This window comes from Agelaius phoeniceus, chromosome 17 (genome assembly GCF_051311805.1).
Source record: "Agelaius phoeniceus isolate bAgePho1 chromosome 17, bAgePho1.hap1, whole genome shotgun sequence".
Taxonomy (NCBI): domain Eukaryota; kingdom Metazoa; phylum Chordata; class Aves; order Passeriformes; family Icteridae; genus Agelaius; species Agelaius phoeniceus.
Window position 1 is genome coordinate 13,955,962 of NC_135281.1, and position 24,649 is coordinate 13,980,610.

Genomic DNA, 24,649 nt, shown 5'->3' on the forward strand with positions numbered 1-24,649 from the left:
CTTGCCTTTTTCCAGTGAGTTTATTCAAAGATCTCCCATCTGATAACATTTCCCAGCCCTTTCTCTCAGAAATACTTTCAGATTATGTTGGGTAACAGCAAATAGCAAGACCAGATGTTTATAAGACACTCCTTAAAATGGACCAAGGGTCAGGCCCCTTGCCACCAAAATCAATGCCAACTCTTTTCCAGGAAAACACTTAAAGCAAACTAAGAGAAAGCAATTTATTGTCTTTTCAGAATAAGATTTTGCTATTTTACAAACAGTTTTAAAAAATGATCCTTCTACAAGCAAGGAGTCCAGAATTCAAAATATATTCTCAAATTAATTTAAAATATACTTTGCAAAAATCTTCATCTAAACAAACTGCCAGTAGTTTATACAACCACGTAAGTAATCAGAATTCTGGCCACAATTTATATGAAGCTGTTTCTTTACAGCAAGAAAACTCTAGTGCTGGGTGCCTTCTACTGACTTTTAAATGATTTTATGATTTTAAATGATCCCATATGATTTTGAAAAAAAACTTTGAATATTCCTTCTTTATCACATTTAAGACAAAACATCCTCAGAAATTATTCTACCTAAAGTAAACAAGGCTGCCTCAGAGTTATTTTGGAATTCTTATCCTTGGTCCACATGAAACCTGGGCATTTCTGTGGCAGGGAAGGAGTTAAGGTGCAATTTCATGTTCTAGCTGAGGGGAGGCAAGAGGCTGCTCATAACAAGAAGTTATTTGCTCCTCCTTTCTTCCCTCAGCCAGCTCTTATCAAAACTCCACCCTTTCTTCCTCTCTATTCACTAAATTTTAGCAAAACTAGAAAGCTATTTCAGAGTATTTTCCTGCTATTTTACTTAAATCAGAGTTTTGTATAATCAGATCTGTCAGAGCTACCTTGGGGTAAGTGCAAGCACAAAGGGAACTCAAAAGAGCAGCCAGCAGGTCCCAAACAGCCCCAGCCCTTGCTCAGGCTCACAGCAGCACAGGCCTGAGCCCCAAAGCCAGGCCTAGCCCAGTGTGACACTCATTTATCTGCAGCTTGAGTGGAAGGTGAATATCCACCCCTGTAACTACATTCTAACATCACAGTGTGCCCATAAGGAAAGGCAGAGCCCCCTCATTGCTACATTCACCAGTCTCAGCCCAAAGCACAGGAATTCTTCCTGGAAGCTGGGAATTGGAATGTTTGCACTTCTGGTGCAGATGATTTGAGTTTCACCCACGGGAGCAGAAAGCAGCTGGGCTGAGTTTAAAGATTTAAAAAAAGTGTTTCCAGTACAAAGCCAGATCTCAAACTATTAAAAAGCCCCAGCTCCTCTCTGCCTTGATGCTGTTTGGAGTATGCTCACATAGGTAATTCTGGTTACACTGATTCCAGTAGGCTCAGGATTTCTTCTGAGTCCATAGACATTTAAAAACAAAGGAACTTTAGTAAGGCTGGCTCCCAGCCAGCACATTTTCAAACAATAAAATCTTGGACTATGGAAGCAATACACATGGTTTCAGAACAGTGCTTCACCTATTGTGACTAAACCAATTATGACTGCAATAATTTATCATATGGGTACTCTTACTGAAGTCAGGTCAGTGCCTGTGTTGTACTGCAAGAAGGGCTATAATAAAAGCCTCTTCTAACAAAAGAAACACCCACCTGCCACTTTAGATTCCAGTACATACCCTTATCAAGAGAGCTACCCATATAGTGAGATTTTGTTTATTCTGCTGGAAAGAGACTCTCACAGCTTCTCAGCTGCACAGCAATAAATGAAAGCTATGACTGTTTTTAAAAGGAAAAAAAGGCTCAAAAGCTGGCTTATAAAGATCCAGAACTGTGCTCACTGTCAAGCATTTATAGTCCCACTTGAAATGCAAACCAGATCCCATTTGAACAGGTTTGTCCTAAGAATAAGCGGCGAAAGGGACAGGAGACAAGGACAGCACTTTTCACAGTGACATTTACCTGAAGGAACAAGTGAGAAACGCAAGATGAGATCGACCTGAACCCAGACAAGTCTCTGAAAGAAACGTTTGCCCTGAAGAGCTGGGCAGCTGCACTGGAGAGCAGGGGCAGGAGGCTCAGGGGCAGGAGGCTCAGGGGCTGCAGGCTCAGGGGCTGGAGGCAGGCGGTTTGAAGAATCCGGCCTTGCGGCAGTAGCGCACCACGAAGGGCACGGACACCACGGTGATGCTGATGCGCACGGGGGCGAAGAGCTTGTGCACAGCGTAGGCCAGCACGAAGGTGCTGGTGCCAGCTGCCATCCGCGACTGCAGAGAGGCCTCGCTGAAACCCAGCTTCAGCAGCACCGCGCTCATGTCCACACCGCTGCAGAGAGAGAGGAGAGGCTGCTTTAGGTTAGGGTTGAAAATACAAATACAAACTGCTGGGGGGGTGCTCACAAAGGTTCACGTGTCACGGCTCTACTGAACCTTCAGAGATGGAGTTTCTCTGCAGTGATTCCTTAAAGAGTTACTGCGAAGTAACTTAAGTGAAGTTTGCAGACAGGAGAGGCTGCTTTAGGTTAGGATTGAAAATATAAACTGCTGAGGGTTTGCTCACAAAGGTTCATGTCTCACGTTCCTACTCGGCCTTTAGAGATGGAGTTTCCCTGCAAAGTGATTCTTAAGGAGTTACTGTGAAGTTTCTCTTAGTGATTCTTAAAGATTACTGTGAAGTTTCTCTGCAAAGTGATTCTTAAAGAGTTACTGTGAATCAGATTACAGTTAGCTGAAATTATGAAAGAAGTGTGTTGCACACAGAGTGATTTGGGAAGACAAACTCACTTCTGCTCCTCCTCATCAGCACAGCAGATGAGCAGAGCCCATGAGCACTGCGCTCATGTCCACGCCACTGAGAGAGAGTGGAGAGGCTGCTTTAGGTTAGGATTGAAAATACAAACTGCTGGGGGGTTGCTCACAAAGGTTCATCTGTCACAGCTCTACTCAGCCTTCAGAGATGAAGTTAATCTGCAAAGTGATTCTTAAGGAGTTACTGTGAATTTGTGTTGGGAGTTTCACCTTCCCAAATTTATATTAAACTATATTCTGTGTCTTGGGGAAATTTATCACCTAAGCACAAACCAAATGAGGTGTCTGCTGTTAGGCTTAGTGTTACAAAATGACAAATAATCTAAACCCTAGCAAGTGAAGGAAGTATTGAGGAGCTCAAATGGGCATTATCCACCAAAGTCATTAATACAGACATAGCAGATTTCATCAGGGATTCAACCATACCTGAAGGAAAAAAAATGTTGTCACCCTGTGCCACAATGTAGTAAACAGGAGAAATGAGGCATTCACCTATTCCCACTGGAGTCAGGAATAAGCAGCAGGGAATGTTTGGGGTAATAACATGTTCCCCTCTCTCCTCAGCTGGAATACCTTGTGTAACATGCATTCCAACAAAGCCACACACAATTCCCCACCTGACCCCTGTATTTTCACTCTAATCCTCTTCTAGTGGCTGTTATTTTCTGCAGTTCAACTGCACAAACTGTGTTCAACACCCAGAAAAATACCTTTATCTCTAAGCCCCAGAGCACTTTTGCATGGCTCTATCTCTCCAGACCAAGCAAGAACAAAAGATATCTGCAGAACAAATATATTTTCTGCCTGGTCAGTTATGGTGGTGCTGTGCCTGCTGTTTTCCCTGCTGATGAACCTGTGCAAAATGTCCATGTACAACTCTCTTGTCTCATGCCTGATGGGAGATCAGGTCCATTTAAGGACCCATCCATACTCAAAACTCAGGAGGGAAGGTCCAACAGGCATAAAGTGCCTGTCTCCTGTCAGAGATAAGCACAATGGTAAATGTATTTTACTTTTACCACTACCTAGAGATGACAGACAGCTGTACAAACCTCACCTTGACACAGCCAGGTAGAAGATTCCCAGAGATACTAAGGAAATTCCAACATGGAAGGAAACCCCTACAGCACCATATTCTTTAAAAACTTGTTTCAGCTGCTGGGATTTGTTGAGTTTCTTGTTTTCAGCACTGGGATCAGTGGTTGCATTTTTGAGGGGTTCAGCTGCATCCTGAAAAGAAAACAATTAGAAGTATTTGTTAGTATGAAGCACAAGATCATATTACAGTTAGCTGAAATTACAAAAGAAGTGTCTTGCACACAGAGTGATTTGGGAAGACAGAAATCACTTCTGCTCCTCCACATCAGCACAGCAGATGCTGTGGCAGAGCCCAGCCAAGCTCCCTTCTCCCACCTACTCCTGTCAAAGAAATGCACCGACCTTGGTGTAAATTCTTACACAATTCAGGTTTCATAATTAAAACCAGATTATTTGATCCCAGCGTGTGCCAAGGCACACCCACACAGCTGCTGGAGCCATGAGACTGGGGTGTGAGAACTATTTGCTTCCACCCACTGCCCAGCTTTACCCAGTGACTCCTGGAGCACAGCTCTTTGTTCCAGGGGCACTGGAAGCCCACCTGGTACCCCTTAAAAACAGCTCCCTGATGGAAGCGATCCGAAGTTTAAGTTCCTTTAAATCACCCTTCATGGACGAGCTGATCAAAGGAAGAACTGCAAGTGTTGACAGCAACAAGCAACTGTGTTGCTACGGTGTAGACAACAACTGCAGGGACATGCCAGGGCTGGTGTGAGAGCCCAACTGCACTGAAAATCTTTGTCACAGCAGAAGTCATTGACAGATTTTTATCTGGGTACCTTTCAAGTGCAGAACTTCGTACTAAACCATATCCCAAAGCAATCTGAAAAGAAATCAAAGGAGGGCAGCTGTGGTGGCAGCCCTTGGAAACTCCTCATGCTCGCTAGAGAAGAAATACTGACAGGAAGAAAACATTTCCACGAAATCCTCAGGATTTGTCTCTAATTAGTCAGCATTTGTCAGGAAACATTAGAGGAGCCCTTTCTTTCCAGCTGAGCTCAGCAGCAGTTGTGACAATGTGACAGCCACCACGGGACAGGTAGAGCCACCAGGTGCCTGCCACCACTGTCCCACTGTGGTTTCAAGGCATACAAATTCGAAGAAAAATATTCTTGATTAATTATTGCACTTGCTAAGATTGCAAATTAGCATACAAGACAGTCTTACAACCCTCAAGGCAAGCACACCACCCACCCAGACCCTAACCCCACATTTGCTTGCTGTTTTTCTCTTTTGTAATTATTTTTGTTGCTTTGTATTTCATTTTGACAGGAAGTCATACAAATACAGAAACAGGAAACTGTGTAGCTTAGCTTATCCTGATTCTTGTCGTTTTAAAACTTTACATTTTTCCTTTTGTGGCTCATGAGCTCTGGGTCTTAGGGATGGATCATAAGGACTGAAAAATTGCTTGTTCTGATCTTTCAAGTCCATTCCAATTCACCTGTATTCTCAGGCTCCCACACCAGGAATGGTATTGAAGCAAAACATAAAAAAGAACCATTTCAAGAGATATTATTTGGAGTACCCAGAGCAGTCACGGAGGGAATAATGTCCAGCTTAGCAAGTAAAGCTGCTGCCTATTTCCATGTCACTCTGCGACAATATTTCAGCTAAAAAGCCGATTTTATTCGCATCATTCAGGAGATTTAAAGCATGAAAACACATCTAAAACACCCCGTGATCCTTCACAACGAGGCAGCAGAAACCACGCTGCAAATTGCGCTGCAGACATTAAAGCTCACACTGCCAACGTGCCCACCAGCAGGTGCGAACCAGCTCCCACAGAAACACAACACGATTTATTGATCCCATGGGGGCTGGGAGAGGGGATAGAGGTGAAAAACACTGAAACACACCCCTAAAAAGCCGAGGAGCAGGGGGAGATCGGGGCGCTCAGCGCCGCTGGGCAGGCGGCCCCTCAGCCCTCACGTACCTTGGCGCGGGCGCGGCGCGGGCCCGGCCCCGGCGGCAGCGCGGCCCAGGCGGGGCAGGGGGAGCGGGGCAGGCGGAGCGGGGCCAGCAGCGGCGACAGCCGGCATAGGCGGTACATGGCGGCACCGCCGGCACACGGCAGCGGCCCGGCCCCCCGAGCGGCATGACGGGCCGGGCACACGCCCCGACCGCCTCCTTAAAGCCGCAGCGTTCGCGTTGGTGAGGCGCCGATGTCTTGTGGCACAGCGGGTGCCACGGTTCCTCTCGGCAAGACCTCCCCGCCAAAGATTTCGCCCTAATATCCAGTCTAATCCTTCTCTCTTTCATTTTGAAGTCATTTCCCCTCGTCATGTCACTCCAGGCACTTATAAATGGTCACAGAGCTACAGAGTATCCTGAATTGGGCTGGACAGACACAGATGATCCAGTCCAGCTCGGAGCTCTGCACAGGACGCCTCAACAATCCCCAATAAACGAGAGGGATTTTTCCTCAGGAACTGCAGTGACAGGGCGAGGGGGAATGGCTTCAAATGTAGAGGGGGGAAATTCACGCCATAACAATCCCAGCAATCCCACCTGGGCATCCCTGGCAGCTCTGTCTGAATGTGCAGCCTCGGCCGTGCCCATTCCCTGGGGAGCCTGGCAGTGCCCAGCACCTCTGGGGGAAGAACCTTTCCCAAAATCCAACCTAACCCTCCCTGGCACAGCTCCAGCTGGTCCCTGGGTCCTGTCACAGCGCCTTGCACGTGGCCTTGCTGAATGAACTTCACCAGGTTTTCACTGTCCCATCTCTGAAGCTTGTCCAGGTCCCTCTGGATGCCATCCATTCCTCCATGACCACCCGACACAGCTGGGAGCTGTCACAAGCTTGCCCTCATAACTGTGGTCACAAGGGTTTCATCCCTGCATTTTTCTGAAATGAAGAAAAAAATGCATTTTTCTGTGCCACTGCAGACACGGCTGCTCATAGAAGGGTGAAGGATGAATAACCCTGAAACTGCCTCCCCAGGTGGAGCCCCAGCAATGAGATCCTGCTCTCTCCAGCTGCAAAGCCTTTCCTCTTCAGGCACGCTGTGTTTCTGCAGCCATGTGAGCTCACAGGCCTGAGGACAATGGGAGGACTGTGTCGATAAAGAAGAATTTGCCGTTCAGGAGCCTGGAGTGGAGCTGCACAGGCCAGCAGGGCACGGTGCAGCGCTGCTGGGCGGCTGCTGTCGAGTGCAAGGCTCCACAGAACAGATGGGTTTCAGGGAGGATCTCAGGGGAAGAGAGGATGAGAGCTTTGCTTGATTGAAACGATCTGTTCTGTCTCAACAGCACTGCCAGTTCCATGCTTTACACTGCCTGTAGTTCTTGCTTCATAAATCCAGCCCCTCTCTGGATGCTTTGGAGAAGAAGAGTTTCTCAGAACACAATCTCAATGTTTATTACTGCTCCAAAGCAGTTTGCTGTGTGTTTTCTGTGAATGTTTGCACACCAACACCACTGGAGCAGAGAGGTGATAATGGCATGGCAGTGCTCTGAGCAGAGCACACTACAGCTTTGTCCATTTTCTCTGTGAATAATAAAGAAATCCCAGGAGTTAATTCTGGTCTCAGCAAAGGAGATGTCGGGGGCAGCTCTGGGTTCTGCGCAGGGACACTGTGTCTGTCTGGGTAATCCATCAGAGTCTCTCTGGGACAGAGAGCACCGAGCTGCTCTCCTGTGACAAATGTGTTGCTGCTGCTGGACAGCCAAAAATCCTGGGCAAGTGCAGAAAAGAGCAGGAGGTCACTTAATGAGGCATGAAAGCATTAGGGCTGGCAGTTGTATATGCACAGCCTGGCTGTCTGCTGCCCCCAAATCTCAGTGGGAGGTTTTGTTTGGAAGCAGGAAGGAACAATATGATAAACACCCAGTGATATATGCTCAGTGAAAAAGTAGCAAACAGCCAGGCTGGAGACACCTTAATGTGAAGATGGTTTATAAGAAAAGGACATGAGCTCTGTCCTGCTCATTGTAACTAAATCCAAGGAGAGAAGGTACAGCTTTCAGAAACAGCTCAAGGAAAGGCTTCTGCACAGACACACATATTTACAAACACATCTCAAAATGTTTTGGTGTCTGCACTAAATATAAGATAAACTGAAAAGAGGCATGCTGCAAAATGCTAAAAAATTGCACAGATCTCAACAGCGTGTTCTGCAGTTCTGAAACACAAGCATGGGGTGTGGAGATGTGAACCCCAATTCCGGATGGCTCAGGGATATGTTATTTAAAAATAAACCTAAATTACTAACACACTTTATCTACTACATTTGTGCTCTGTCTGAACCCCTGTTCCATCTCTCAGCCTGTCTCTATGTAGTTAAACTCTTATTTTCCATTTGCAATTTTCCTACAGGCAGAGAGTGCTGCTCTGGTTTTGTGTTATTTGTGTTATTGCAGTCACTGTTTATCATCAGTAAAAGGGAAGCTGGGAATTGAGCTGAGAGCTATTGAAGAGGCAGTAGGTAAAATGTCACCAGGAGATGCATTTGAATTCCTGTGAGGCAAAGACTTCTCCATAATGACCATCCTCTATAATTTGTCAGAAAGGTTTGTCATGTTTTTATCAGAATGTGTATAATGTAATAACATAGGGGGTACTCTTTATCAAGGTATCTATTATAGACCTCTTAGATAACAATTTCCCTTCCATAATTTGACTTTCTGAAGTCAAAATCTCCTTTGGTTTGACAGTGCTGTATGAACAGTGCCAAAACTGAAGCGTGCTCTAATGTACAATTTCTGTAAGCAGAAATCCAGGATGCAGAGCTGCTCAGTCTGTGCTTTGCTGAGAGCCCAAGCTAAATACAACCACTGCTGCCTGTGGGACTCTGCAGTGAGCTGCTTTAGGAGTTAAATCCATTTGCAGGGATAAATGTGATCAGTAATTCATTAACAGCTTGGGAGAATGTCTTAGCCAACCTACAAGGATGTTTTAAAGATGAAGAAATCTTAAAGTCTGCTAAGTTTTCTAAATTGCATGAGAGCAGATTCATTACGTGTTTTTAGAATTATTTAATCTACAAATAATTCAGGGATTGTGAATGTGCTGGCACCAAAATTTAATGCCTTCTAATGGACACGTAGGAAGTGGTTCCTGTATGAGAGTGGGAGGCAATTTCTTCTTCGTGCTGGAAGCTGTGTCATTTAGCATTATTACAGATGTAGTAATGTCATGCATATAAATGTAATGAGATGAGCTGTGAACTGATCATGAACCTCATTTAGAACAGAAGCTAAGGTAAATTTTTTCGTATTACAGTAAATTAAGGGCATGGCATGTGAACTAGTTTTAAGTAGCCCTGTTCTTTAGTACATTGGCTTTTTCACATCATGTTCCCAGAGTGTTTGAATCATGAAGACAAGATAATGGGGTAGTTGATAAGTTGAATAAGAATAAAAATGATATCAGGAAAGGAATATCCATATGCAGTTGATAAACATACTTATTAGTGAAGGTCTGGGTTAGGGATCCTTGAGTACATACAATCAGCTTTCAGGGACATCTTTCTTCTCGAGCAAAACCAGTAGAAAGTCATTAACTCCTGGTATCTTCTATTCAAATGGGAGAAGACTGCATGCTAGGATTGCTAAATCCAGTGAAATCCAGCCCAGGATTTTCATCTTTGAGAGAACCTCAGGGCAAGAAAAATTTCCTAACGGGACAGCAAAGAAGGATTTACTTGTTTATTTTACCTGGAAATCCTTGAAGAACGGGGCTGTGTAGGCCTGTCCTGGAGATGTGGGAATCCCTGATTGTCCAAGCAAGGGGAATTGTGGGTTCAACTCAAATCTTCCTTAATCTGGCAATTTATGTGATGACTTTGTGGGATCCTCTGCACAGAGGGGAATTTCCCCTACCCAGCAGGTTTTGTTCTTTAACTACTTGGCCTAGCTGGGCAAAAAGAGGTGTAAAGTCAAAACAGAAGAAAACCAAAGTGGGAATATCCATATTGCTCGTGTCAGTGCACACACAGCTGATTCCCTGTGCATGGGTGTGAGGGAGCAGACTGTGCTGCTGAGCAGTGAGGCTCGTTCCCTTTCTGGGGAGGAAGGAGAATTCTTTCAGCATCTTTGTCCCTTTGTCACCGAAGCTGTGGGAAAAAGAAAAACTCTTCAACAATGTTTTTAAAGAATCAAGGCATTACTCTATTTCTACCCAGGATGTATCACAGAAATAATTTCATCTACACACAGCCCGGGTATGCAGAGAAAATCTTTCCGTGACACATGGATTTGACTGGATTTTCCACCAATTTTATGCAGTCAAAACCCACAGAGATTGATTGGTTCAATGTTCATTGGTTGCAAGTCACGTAGTTCTCAGTATTTGGTTTCCTCTTGGTTACAGATCGCTTCTGATGCTAATTTGATCCTCATTCTTGTCTCTTCTTTCCCGGACCAGGTGCCTCAGACCACCCCAGGGCTGTTGTTTGGAGCTGATGGTTCGTTAATTGCTGTTGATGGATCTTATCCTTTGAGTGTCTTCTGTGCTACTCTCCCGCGTTGAGACAATGCCCATGGAAAGAAACTCTAATTCCCTTCCCCGGGGCAAAAGCGAACACAGGCTGGACTTGATGATACCCAAAAGTCTTTTCCAACCTAGTTCATTCTGTGATTCTGTGCAAACTGACTAAAGTTATAAAATAAAAAAAGAAATTAAACTTGGTATATTTTCCAACACCTTGGTTGACACAAAGCAGCAGCATTAATTCTCCTCTCCACAAGATCCTCACCAGTGATCCTCTGATGAGATGTTTTTCCATTTGGCCGGTGTGATGTGCAGCCTTTTGGGTATGTGTGAGTGCAAATCACATCCTGCTGGGTGTGGGATTGATAGCCCAGCAGAGCAGGGAGGTTATTTCCTCACGGAGCAGCTGAACTACAGGAGTGACAGCAGAAGCCTCTTCCTTGGCACCTGCTGTGTGTCACCCTAACAGGGTGGCTCAGCTCCACGTCCCAACAGCTCCTTCTGCCCTGGCTCTGGGACACACAGAACTCCCTTCACAGCAGCACTGCAGCTCTCACCTTGCTGAAACAATTCACCTGGGCTATGTGTGAGGAGCAATGACTGCTGTACCCACTACTGGTTCCTTGAGATGTGTCTGTCACGGAGCCATTCCCCACTGGAACACAGGCTTTAACATAAACTCACCTTTAAACTTATCTTTTTTGGTGTTGTCATCTTAGTGCAAAAGTCCTATAACTTTTCAGTGATTTCTCATGGGCAGCTCCTCCCAACCCAACCACCTCTCTCCTCACCCAGCTACCCCACTCTTTTGTAGCACTCTTCATCTTATTGGACACAGCCGTGGCCTATTAAGGGCAGGCCTGTTCCTAATCTTTGGTGATTGGTACAGCTGCAACTCCTCAGGTGTGAGACCACCTTCTGCACTATATTTTCTTACATTCTATCCCTCCACATTTTGGTACCCAGCAAAGTTTGCATAACTCATGTCTGTGAAGAATTTATCATCTTCTACCCTTAGACTGATATTTATGTTGCACTGAAATGCAAACAGTCACTCCTGTACCTGGGCTTTGGCATTTGGAGAAGATTTTTGATGGTTATTTATTTATCATTCAGTGCAGCCCACTCTATTTGTCATTCAGTGCAGCCCACTCTGAGGTGAGGTGTCTGCTCCAGACCTGCACCTCTAGAAATGAGCTTTTAAACTTGGAGTAGCCCAGCAAAAGGGCAGTGTCTTGTGCTGATTACTAAACACTGAGAGGCTGGAAATGATGCTGTGTGCTGAGTTCTGTTTAAATCTGCTGCCACTAACACAGGCAAAGTGGTATTTTGTGAAGTGAAAAATGATGGGGCCAAATTTGGAAGCTGAATGTTGAAACTGCTTTGCCTCATCGGGGTGTTTCACACCTCATTTGATTCCCATGGACTTTTAAATTTGCACTGAGATTCTTATTTAAATTTAAAAGCTTCTTCTTTAGATTTAATTTTTGATTCCTCACACTACTGATGATAATTTAGCTTCGTGAGAACTTAAGAAAAATTAGGCAAGAAATGTTCCAGGCAGTTAGGGAAGAGATTGTCCAAGGCCAGGTTGGACAGGGCTTGGGGCAGCCTGGGACAGTGGGAGGTGTCCCTGCCCATGGTGGACTGGATGATCTTGGAAGTCCCCTCCAATCCAAACCATTCTATGTGGTTTGTATTTGTTTTTCTAAATGTTCAGCAATTTCAAATTGTTTTCCCAGTACAAGAGCCAGTTGTCCTTTCCCCTTCAGGCTGGAAAGCTGTGTAAATAGTTGATAACATCCTCTTGTAGCAGCCCATAACTCGAATTCCCAGGGGCAGATTTTGCTGCCCTTTGCTCCTCACCAATATTGCTGTAAAGCCAATTGTCAGTCCATTTAGATGGAACAAGTAACAGCCAAGGCCACATTCGCTCTTTTCCACCTCTCCCTGCATAATGCCATAATGAAATTCTGGTCAGACGGTTCAGTGCAATGCAATATTCAATCTGCACTCGGAAAGGGCTGCTGTGAATTGCTGGGCACGGTGATTAGCCCCTGTTTGTCCGAGGTTACTGGCAATTGTCACATCTTGCAGGTGCTGTGCTGGGACACGGCCTTGGGGAGGAGTGATGCACTCTGTGCTCCAAGGGACAGCGCCTGGAGCTCTGGGACAGACACCTTTGTACAGCAGGTCCTGGTGGGACTGGCCAGAAGGAGAAACCCACCTGTGAACAGCCCTACAGCAGGAGAAAGGGACCAAGGGCTCCTCAAACCCTGCCAGCCCTAGGCTCAGCAGAAAGACAAACAGCAAGTTCCGCACAAGGGGAGGTCCCATGCTTGCACCTTATCTCTGTTCTTGCACCTGGCAGAGGGTTAGATGGGGTATTAGAAAAATATTCATGTCTGTGAGGGAGGTGAGGCCCTGGCACAGGTGCCCCTGGATCCCTGGCACTGCCCCAGGCCAGGCTGGGAAGGTCTTGGAGCAGCCTGGGACAGTGGAAGGTGTCCCTGCCCATGGCAGGGGTGGTCTTTATGTTCCAACCCAAACCATTCCATGTTTCTCTGATTCTCAGTGTCCTGACACCAGCAGGAGAGGTGCCTTCTTTTGGTGTCTTCTTCTGCTCTCATTTTCAGTCAGAATTTGAGATACACCAAAAATTGTAACTACTTGAATGACCAAACTTTTAATAGTGATAATATTGCATCTGTACAGGCATTTCACAGATGTGAGTGGCTTATAATGAGCCCATGGCTAGGGAACAATGTCAATTGCAGCCACAGCTATAAGCAGCTTTTTGGTCTGCTGGTCTTTCTAACATTTAACAATGGGGAACATTCTGTTAAAGCATCTAACCTATCATTTATAAAAGATTTATGCCATGTTTTCAAGTGTGGATTGGTGAAGTAGAACCACTATAAATAGAGTCATTGTGTCTGAGGTTGTTTGCTTTGAGATCTTACAACATAAGGAACCTCTTCTGGGGCTCTGGGCATGTGGTGTCCTGTTCCCAGCTGTGTTATAGTGCCAGGAGTGCCTGGTTCTGTTCTTGCTTTATGGTGGTGCTGACTGTATGATCTCAGGAGGAGGAGAGAGCCTGTTCTGTGGCTCTGGGAGTGTGCCACCCTGTGACTCTGTGCTCTCTGTGACACTGGCACATCCCTCACACTGGGTGTGAGCAGAGATGTTCTGTGTGTATCAGTGAAATCCTTTAACATACCTGACAGCTGACACATCCTTTAACACATCTGAGCAGGCACTGCAGAAACTTGCTGGAGACCAGGCTCCAGTCAGGAAAACTTTGCCAGATTCCCTGCAGCAGCAGGGAGGATGAGTGGAGGGATGCTGCCAGCCTGCTGCTGCTATTTCTGCCCTGCTGGGCACATGCCTTACATCCTTCAGTCAATGGATGGCACTGCTGGCTTTCCACAGCTGGGCTGCTTTGGGCAGCTGAATTCTGAAGTGCATTTGTGACTCACTGCTCGCTGTAAAACCAGCTGGTGGGAAGGGGCTCCTTATGCAGCCGTGGTGCAGGAGGCTCCTGGAGCAGGGATGGGGTCTGCCAGGGGTGAAAATGGCCCCAGCACAGCACCCTCACTGCCCAGTTCCTGTGGGGAACCAGGCTTGCTGTGCACAGACAAGAGGGGGCTCCTGCTGGGTGAGAGGGCCTAAAGCACATTTTGCTGATGAGAGCCTCAACCTGCTTGGGTTCAGCCTGGAGCCATTGCCAGGTATGAGCAGATCTGCTGGGGATATCATGGAATCCCATCAGAAATCATGGAATGGTTTGGGTTGGAAGGGATCTTAAAGACCAGCTCAGTCCACCCCTGCCATGGACACTTTCCACCATCCCAGGCTGCTCCCAGCCCTGTCCCTGGGCACTGCCAGGGATCCAGGGGCAGCACAGCTGCTCTGGGCACCCTGTGCCAGGGCCTCACCTCCCTCACAGCCAGGAATTTCTTCCCAGTATCCCATTATTCATTATTTCTTATTAATAATGAGTAACACGCTCTTCATTATTTGTTATCCTGTGGGATAGGGCATGAGAATTCACTTATTATTTAGGGATTTAGCAAATGTATTGGTTTGTCACAGACTGCTCACTTGAGCTTGCTGAGGCAAATTTTTAATTACACTGTTGTTATCCCAGAGTTGGTAAAATGGGAAAGAAGAGCAAGGACATAGAGTAAGGTGAATTTAAAAGGGGAATCAGAAAGGAGAGCTGAAAAATGGAAAGCTATAAGGACCTTGAATGTTGTACAAAGTTATTAAGCATTCAAGGCAAAGAAGAAACAGAAGAAGTGGAAGGGAAGGTTAGAAGAAAAGCTGTCTGTGAACAGATCTTCTTTTTCCAGGAACCTGCATAAGCCCTAAAAATAACCCAATTCCAAAAGATCCTAAAGAAACTCAACCTGAAAACCCTCTTGGTTTAGCTGGGTGCAGCTCAGTGACATGAGTAGTATTGCAATTATAAAATGGATGTAAATCAGAGTGATCTGTGCCTTAATTACCAGTCTGACAGAAGAGCAGATCCAGTCCTGTGGAAACCCCGAGTGGTTTCTGTGGTGTCTCACCCCACAGACTAATTGGTCACTTGCCTTCTAGAAATGCTTTCAAGATAATTAAGAAGAATAATAAATTGGGAGAATATTTTGCTTCTAATTGGGTGTCAGATGTATTAAACCCTTGAGAAACTGAAGAGTTTGCTAATAACCAGAAACCCTCAGCTTTCTCTGGTGCTGCCTGCTTTGTTCTGAGTTGTTTGTGGAATAATCAGGTTTTAATGGATGTGACATTCACCACAGCTAACCAAGAGGCTTTGATTTGGGAGAAGTTCTGCTGTTACCAATGCGAGAACAAATTTTGCTGACCTGAAAAGAAAGAATTCCTCATTTTTGGTGTTACAAAACCCAATTTTGCCTGTTATTTAAAAGCTTTCAGCTGCCTCTCACAGTAATGCAGAAAAAGTAATTGTACTGGAGAAAAAGGCCTAAAATACACATTTTTCTGCTTTAAACTTCTCTGGGCTAAGCAGCTCTGTTTTCTGCTGGCTTGTGAAGTAAATAAAGATCAGTGTGTCTCAATTGCTGGGAATGGACCTTAGGAATTCAGCTTATTGATGCAGCCTTTGGGGTTTGGAGCTCCTGGATGATGCTTGAACCCACAAACATCAGGCATGTGCTTCTGAGTGGTTTCCATGGAAATAACATTAAAAGCTATTTAAAGAATGGAAGAAAAATGTACACATCTTTTATGGATTTTTACACCAAAATAATTGATTCTAAAAGCTGGGGTGAAGCAGTTCACACTCTGATGCAATGGGGCCCAGAGCTGTTTAATTCTGGTTTTGTGAGGGATGAAGTGTTTCTAAATGCTTGTGACAGGAAAATACTGTGCAGACAGAAGTTGCATGAGCATTTATAATTCTGTTTTATCTTCACTTTACTTGCAGAGGAACGCTCCTGATGAACATGGCAGTCTTTTGTAAGCCAGTATTTAATATCAGTATTTAATTCTCAGCGAGCAGAAAGGGCTTGGGCTTAGTTCAGATTATTTCTTTTTTGTTTTCAGAATAAACTCAAGAATTAAAGAGGAAATGATGAACTCTTTGGTCCATTTTGAAGTTGAGGAGATGGCACTGGAGTGACAAACAGAGCATTCAGCACCCACAGAGACCCCAGAATAAGAACCTGGCAGTGAACAGGCAGTGAAAAAAGGAGGAAACCAGCCTGGAAAAAGCCTCTGCCTTTGCTGGTAACTGCAGGGGCAGGGAAGGGAAAGAACAGGCTGGGAATGGGGGCACAAGAGATTTGAGAAGCAGCAGAGGGTGGGAGTGGGGGCAGAAGTGATCTGAGAAGCAGCTGCCAGGGGATAGTGACTGCAGAAAATGTCCTTTACTCATGAACAAGACTGGAACTGCCTGGGCAGTGCCATTTTCAGCTGGGTCACTGTTGCTCCAGTGTGACATCACCACCAGGGCTGGAGATGATGAAATTAATAGAAACTGGGCATGTTAATTAAGAGCCACATCAGCTGTCCTCTGCTCTTAGTGACAGTGACATCCAGCTGTGATAGCTGAGTAGATTTTCTCACCCACCAGTGGCAGGCAGGAATTTTTAGCAGCTGATAGACCTCAGATCAATAACTTACATAAAGCAGCTCCTGAGTCACCCCCAGCAAGTGTACACATGTGAAATTGGGAAGGAATAGTCTGGAGCTTGTGCTGCTCTGATATCACAGAGTGGGGGAGGTTCAGAGGGCCCACAGTGGCTCCTCTGGTGCAGCTCTTTTTTTTCTTTTCTCTTTTCTCTTTTCTCTTTTCTCTTTTCTCTTTTCTCTTTTCTCCAGCCTCCCACAGTTCCTCTTGGAACAGGATTACTCCTCAGATGTCTCCACAGCTGATTCTCTTGGAACAGGATTTCTCCCCAGGTGTCTGCATGGATGTTTCTCCTGGTACCAGATGTTCTCCCCAGCTGTCTCCACAGCTGTTTCTCCAGAACCAGATGTTCTCCCCAGCTGTCTCCACAGCTGTTTCTCCAGAATCAGATGTTCTTCCGAGATGTCTCCCACAGCTGTTTCTCCAGAACCAGATGTTCTCCCCAGATGTCTCCACAGCTGTTTCTCTTGGAACAGGATTTCTCCCCAGCTGTCTGCACAGCTGTTTCTCCTGGTACCAGATGTTCTCCCCAGATGTCTCCCACAGCTGTTTTCAAGAGAAACAGGATTTCTCCCCAGCTGTCTGCACAGCTGTTTCTCTTGGAACAGGATTTCTCCCCAGCTGTCTGCACAGCTGTTTCTCCAGAACCAGATATTGCCCCCAGAAGCAGAGGGGCAGCCCTGGCTCCCCTGTGCCACTCCTGCCTGCTCCTCTGGACTGTTCTGCACTGAGCAGCACCAGCACCAGGAATTGGAATTTCCCTCCTTTCAGAAAGTTTCCCTTTTAGGCTGGAACAGATAGAAAATGTGACCCTGGAGGCACGTGGCAACATTTGCCTCTGCCCACGTTGCCAAACACAGCCTGACCTTGTAGCAAACCATGGTCTAAGCAAGAAATGCTCAAAAAACCTTGGGACTGTTCAGATTTTCAGTTGAAGGAATGAGGAGATAATTAGTTCACAGGAAATACTTCAGTGGCCAATGCCAATCCAATTGAAATGTTAAGCTGTATATTCATGCTCAGCAGTAGATTTTTTTTTTTAAATGATGTAAAATGCCAGCTAGAAAAGTGTTTTCCATCTAGGTTAACAATAGGGGTTCTTGCATAAGCCACTGGAGCTTTCAAAAAGTGCTTAAAAATAATTTCCTGCAAACTTTAAATGGAGTGAAGATAAAATTTGGAATAATTTCTGTGGGTACCTACATTATATTTAACTGGTTGGTATCAACATCCAAATTGAATTTCTAAGGCAGCAGCCATAGGTGCTCACAAATTAGGGTTTATATGACATGCTTTTATTTTAGTTGTTACAAATGCTCCAAATGAATGAAGGGACCTTTATTTTTAGGAAAAAAAAATCCTAATGTTAACTTAAAAACCTCACCTCATCCAGCTTTTTATTTCCTGCTGTAGAATACCAGGGGCCAACTTTACATTTTTCTTCTGTAGCTGAAGCATTTGTGTATTAGAAAGGTCAAGAATGTCCAATATTCAACTTTCTGGACATTTTTTGAAGTTCATGGAACATTACCAACTGTTTTTCTCTTCTAAATATACAATTTTATTCTAAACATGCAGTTGTGCATTTCATAAAGGTTACAGAGTTTGTGACATTCCTATTCTCACATTTTTTTTAATATGAAAGGACCTGAAGGTTGCACATTTGAATGCTCAGAGGTTGGCAACTAGGAAACAAACCCAGATGAATAACCTGTAATGAATACTGGTTCTACTTTGGGTTTTTTGGGGTTTCTTGGGGTGAGTGAGCACAGGAAAAAATCTGATTAACAGATTTGTCTCTGATTTGCAAACAATTCCGATTTCTGCTTCACTTTCTTTCTTATACCACAGTGTAAGACTACTGTGAGCTCTTAGGGTCGGGTTTAATTGTCCCTCAGAAGAATTTGGTGGCTTTTTTGAACAATTCTTGAAGCACATAAGATAAAAAGAATTCTGGTGGTGAGCAAGTACTTTAAAGCTGGCTTTAAAGCTACTTTAAAGGGCTCTGCAAAAAACCCAAACAACTCTTGCCTTCTGTTGCAGAAAAGTTTGAAAGTAGCTGCTTCCTCATTCCCATGAAATTTTGTTTTTATCGAAGAATAAATCCTTTTGTAATGTGCTTTTTTTGTAATGTGGGCTGCACACGGGGGTGTGGGACAGCTCCTCGCTGGCCAGCTGCTCCCCAGCATTAATCCAATATGCAGATCCTGAGCCTTAATGAAGCACTAATTAATGGTCTGGCAGAGCCTCAGCAGCCCGGCGCACCTTCAGGCTGCCACTGGGTTATCTCCGGAGCTCCTGGCTCGGCTCGGGCACTGGCCTGGCCCAGAAGGTGAAGGAGAAAATCATCCAAGCCCTTTAAATTCCCCTCGGAGCTCAGGGCCAGCTTCAGAAGGTGCGGGTGCTAATGGCCTGGAGCTGATTCATCCATTATCAGGTAATCTGAATTTAGCTGAAGTGATTGAAATTCACCGAGCTGAAGACAAAAACCTCATCGCCTTTAACAGAGAGCTGCCCATAGAAATGAGCAAAGAGTTTGAAGTTAACAGAATGATTTCCAAATTGAGAACTCTGGCTGCTGTGGACTGCCCAGTGGAAGCAAAGCTGAAGGAAATGTGGTTTCCCATGGCTTTAGATGGGCTTTTTGGGATGCTGGGGTTCTGAGTAAGGCAGGGAAGAGGCTCACACATGGATTTTCTGTGCATCTGAATGATCCCCAGGGAGGGAACAGGCTGAGTGCCCCATCCTGCAACTGCTGACAGCAAAGCTCATATTAAATCCTGGCTTTCCCATAGTCTGGCAGAGTACTGACCAGTAAATAAGTAATCTCTCGGTTTTACAAAGCTGGCAGTACTGCATGAGCAGTTCCATGTCTTATTTTATGTCCCTGGATGAGAATGGAGCCTGGAAAGTGGTCTTGAACACAGCTTTACTGTCCAATGGAATACTTGCAATTTCAATTGCTTTTGTATTTATAAAAGAGTACATGGATGACACAAGCTTTTGGAAGAGCCAGTAAATATTTTAAATTTTGTTTCGCTTTTCCATGACTTGACATCTCTCTTTTGTATATCCTGGCTCTGAGTCACCCTCAGTCTGCAGTTAAGCATTGCTGATGAATTCTCCCCTGGATCACTCATAGGTCATTTGTTTCTTCGTCTCTTGTGTTTGATTTTCATCTGGCACTGATGAAACCTTGCATGAGCTCTCCAGGGTGGCCACCCCAGCCTCCAAACTAACACAGGATTTTTCTCCCTTCGCATATTTTTTGCCATTTTTGAATTTAAGCAGTCATATCACACACAGAGCTGGGATTGAACTGCCCGGTGATAACTCCCTGCCTCCTCCACATTTGTTCCCTTCTTCCATTTTCTGTGCTTCTGTGGTTTTGCACCCTGGGGTGACAGAACTGACCTCTGCAAGTTGCCAGCTCTGGAAGAGTCCTTAAAAATCCTTTGTGTGACTAAAGAGAAATTCCTGCCACGGAGCCCTTGATTACTTTTTTGTCTGCACAGAGCAGCAGCCTCTGAGTGCTGGGACAGCCTGAGGTTGAGTGCCCTGGCTGTGCAGGCAGAGTGAGAGGAGGTTTTGAAGAGGATCCTTCCCATGGAGGGAGAATATTCCGTGTTAGGGCACAGGAAGGAACTTCACTAGACTTGAGACAATGGCTGCTCCTTTGAATCAAGTTGTGAAGTTATCCTAACAGAGGAGGAGGAAAGAAGGAAGAAACTGTGGATTGCTTCCACCCACCTTGACCCCACAAACAGGGATGGGGTTTTTTTTTTGTGCTTTAAAAAATATCTGTGGTTAAAAAAAACCAAAAAACCAAACAAACAGCCCACAATAAAGCAACAGGAAAAACCTCTCAACCAACCCCCTCTAATAAAAAAGTTCCTTTCTTGCTGTTATGCAGGGGCTGAGATTAACCATGGAGCTGCCGGCCTGGGGCAGCTCCACGTGGGTTTGGGAGTGTGGAGGAATTGCAGAAGAGCTGGGACTGGAATCTGCACTCAGGGAACCCAGAGCACATCCAGGCTGTGCCCAGGCCTCAGCAGGGCTGTTTGTCACAGCCAGGGGGTATCCACAGAGGGCTCTGGGGGGTGACAACTGGGCAGGAAAACTTTCAAATGTACCCCATTATTTTCTCTTTCACACCCAAGCAAAATCAACATTTCACACCAGTCCAGCTGCATAAATGAAGGATTAAGTGAAAGGTTAAGTGATACAGAAAGCCACAGCAATCCAGAACAATTTCTTCTTTTGAATTCTTATTAATTCTTTTGAAATCTTGCCTTTTGACATAGGGTGGCTCAAACTTTGAATTCCTGGCTCTGGGAAACTGGACCTCAACCCTGCTCTGAGACTTTCTGACTGTGTCCTGTAGAAGGACTGAGTCCCCTCAGCATCCAGCAGGATTCCTCCTGCCTCAGCCTTGCCTGCAGTCTCAGCAGCTGAGAACACCCAGTTAGGCCATGATAGCTTCAGGTTGTATCCAGATGAACTCTGTACTTTCAATATAATCTAATGTTTGATCTTTCTGACCCCAAATCAAAGCTATTTTCTGAAGCATTGCCATGGTGATGCACAACACAGAATGTTGTCATTGCCAGGGCTTTTAGAGCTTTATTGAAATGCTTTTGAGCTGCAGAAAAAGATCTATGGGAAATAATGGTACATTATGTCAGAGATTGATTTACAATGGGCTGCTCTATAAAATATTTAATAGAATCTCTAAAATTATATCAAGACAAGTTACCAGAAAATTAAAAATACCAAAGTATATAGAGCTGCAAACATGGGCATTAGTGTGTGAGTACAACCAGGCCTCTCCTTCCAGAGCTCAGAAGGAAAATATGTTTGCTGGCAAATTGAGTAATTGTTTCTGAAAATTGGCAGCTCCCTCGCTTCTGGGTAAGCCTTCAGCATTACCTATTCCTAAGAAACTTCTTTGTATTCACAGAGTGCTTACTATTGTGAAGCTAATAGATATGTTTTTGATGAACACATTTTTCCATTTGAACTGTGAGAGCAGTAACCTTTAGTTATCCACAGACAAGATCATTTAAATTCTAGGCTCAGTGCAGCAAATTTGCTCAATTCAGAATCTGATATGCACATTGGCTTAATTATTCTTGGTTTTGGCTTTTTTTTTTTCATTGTGATGAATCTTATGTGACGATCAAATAGTGAAGTTTATTTTATCTGTGTGCCAAATTCATTTGTCGTCTGATGAATTTATTTCTCCCCAATTCAACACTGCTCTTTAAAAATACACAGGATTGCTTTTATTGCTTTTTCAGAGCACCCTTTCTAAACATCAGATTCTAAACATCTAATTCCATCTCTCCCAAAATCCAGCAATGGGTGTTGGACGTGAAATCCTGACCCAGCTGAGGATTCAGCAGAATCTTCAACCATTCCCAGGTAGTTCAGGCTCCACCCAGTGGAGATGAGGACCAAACCCCATCCAACCCCAGGTCAGGCCAGGTCCTGCAGCTGTTCCTGAGATGTGGGAGCTGATGAATCAGTCTGGGATTCAGGCTGCTAAAACAGCAGTCAGGGCTCTGCCTTTCACCTTGCAGAGCATTAATTCAAACATATTCTGTCATTTCCTCTCAAACTTCTCTTTGCCACTAATGGCAATAGAAACATTAAATTTGCATACATCAATTACTAAGCAGTTCTGTTAACCAGATTGTTAGGTTCATTAATACTGCTGGAAAGTGAGGCTAATTATATCCTGCTTCCCATTTGGGGTGTTGTTTCTGTCTGAGTTGTAATGTGACTAAATCATTATTTTGATTATGCTGATGAGTTAGTTCATTCTCATTTATCTCCTGATTCTTTTCATTCAGAAACCTTTGAAATCTGCACAGATGCTGCAGTCTGAGAAGCCTCCCACTGAAATTCAAGCAATACAGTTCTGTTCTTCCCAGGACAGAGCTATTGGAAACTGGGAGGAGGAAGAGAATGGGACATTCTCCATCCACAAGGATATGTTAGGTCATCATATGGATTTTCTGAGTTTGGGCAAGTTATTACAAATCAATGCAAATTAGTTCAGCTTTGCATCCAAGCAACCCAATAAATGGATTGAAGCAGCAGATTTGAACTTGCTTGTGCTAACAGTTACCCTGATCTGCTCCTTTTTCCAGCAGGCCCTTACCAGGTCTGGAAAAATCCTTTCCCAAGGATCTTCGTTTTCCATTCCATGTGAAAAACCCTTTTCCAAGGATCTTTGTTTTCCATTCCTGTGCCATTTCCCAAGCCTGAAGCTCTGCCGGTCTGTACGATGCTGTCTCTCCTGAAGGAGGCACCTGACACATTCACGGGGCCATTTCCTAAATAAAGGCAGAGATTGTACAAGTCCTTTGGTGATCAACAAGAGCTCTCAGTGGTGAGGCTGACACGGCACTGCTGCCTGCTCCTATTCTCTCCCTGCCGTGTCAGTGGAGCTCCAGGGAATCAGGAGGGAGCAGAGAGTGATGCTGAGTGCCAGAAGAGTCTCCAATCCAACACACACTAAAGCAGTGACACAGCTTTGCCTTTCTTCATCCATTCACAAGGCTCATTAGCACTTGGTTCACCCTGTCAAAATAAAAGAAAATGAAAGCAGAACAAAAATTGAACAAATTGAGAATTCCAGAATTGTGTCAGAGCACCGGAGCACTTTTGGTCGCTTGAGGGCCGTGGCTGTTCGTGTTTGGGGTTGGTGCCACTCTGCTTTCCCAGCCCTGCAGGTGTCCCAGGAACCCCTGGACGTGGCACTCCACGCTCTGGGTTGGTGACAAGGTGGGATCAGGCACAGCTTGGACTCTTGGAGGTGTTTTCCATCTTCAGTGATTCCTTGATTCTGTAACAGCAACAAAATTCTTCAGCTATTGCTGAGCTTTGCCAGAGCTCTCTTCTTGCTGGCTGTGACATCCAGAGTGGCCTTGAGCTACAGAAAAGTGACAGAGCCACCACAGCTGTGCCCCCACACCCTGGGTCTGACCTTGGCATTTGTGCCACTGACTTCTCCATTCTCAGTGAGCCATGAGGACAAACCACCGGCCACAATAACTTGTTAATTAAATCAATACATGGATTAAATACTGCACTTCTTCATAGGAAAAAAAGAAATGCTTCAGATTACCAAGGAGCTTTTTGGGGTTTGGATATCTGGAGCCCAATCCTGCTGCCTGAGTAGCTGTAGCCAGGATCCTGTGGTTGCAGGCTGTGTCCTCTCACAGGAACACCAGCTCCTATTTCCATTCCTATTCCCATTCCCATTCTTATTCCTGTTCCCATTCCCATTCCTGTCTCTGTTTCTGCCTTTCTCTGAGCTCAAATGCAAGCTGTGCACTCTCCCTGTGTCCCTTGCCAGTCTGGATACAATGCAGAGTAACTTAATTAAGTTGCTCTGGGGGGAAAAGCAGAGTTTGCAGCAGCCAGACGAGAGCACAAAAAAAGCAGAGCATCCTCTGCAGCTAAATGATCAGTTATACTGCAAAAGGAATAACAGATCCAGCTGGAAAAAAGGCACTTTGGATAAGCTCAGGGATCCCACGTTATGCCCAGAACCAGCTCATTATAAAAAAACAGTACAAGTGTGCCTTTGTGTTGCTTGGTCTTTCTAATTGGGCAGTGACATTTAATGAAACTGTGATTTTTTTTTTTTCCTCATTAATAATGCAAAATATTTAAACAGCATGTAGCAGTGCTTTTAGAGGCTTTGCTGATATTTGCATTGCTCCAAGCAGGACTGGTCACTCTCAGTGAGAGGAAAGGCTTGGGCTGGTCATGCCACGCACTTCAGAAGCTGCAGGGCTCCTGCAGGAGAATCTCCAGGTGTGTCTTGAGGACCTCCTTTCCCCCAGGCTGTACAAACAGCTCTGCTACCCTGCCAGCAGTGTCCAGCACCCTGAGTGGAGCCATCCTCAAGGACAGCGGGGCTGGCAGTGCCAGGGATGTGGGCACGTCTTCCACCTTGGCATGGATTCGCTTCTTTTCTTTTCAAGACTTTTATCTCTGTGTGTGGCACAGGATGGTGGGTCAGAGATTGAACAAGTCTCCATTCTGTTGCTTTACTTGTCTCACAGAACTTCCTGATTCCCTGAGGCTTTTAGAGGGAGAAATAGCTTCTAACTTGTTCTTGGACAGAAAATAAAATGTC

At 45.1% G+C, this 24,649-nt stretch overlaps 1 protein-coding gene across 1 annotated transcript; it reads right to left on the reverse strand.

Annotated features, from left to right (window-relative positions):
- Positions 1-210: 210 nt before the first annotated feature.
- Positions 211-6,008, reverse strand: FAM210B (family with sequence similarity 210 member B). The gene is made up of 3 exons (XM_054644541.2): positions 5,841-6,008; positions 3,864-4,036; positions 211-2,324 (listed from the first exon to the last, which is right to left on the reverse strand). Exons 1-3 carry the CDS (start codon positions 5,955-5,957, stop codon positions 2,108-2,110), a joined length of 507 nt encoding a protein of 168 aa, XP_054500516.2. The 5' UTR covers positions 5,958-6,008; the 3' UTR covers positions 211-2,107.
- Positions 6,009-24,649: the final 18,641 nt, after the last annotated feature.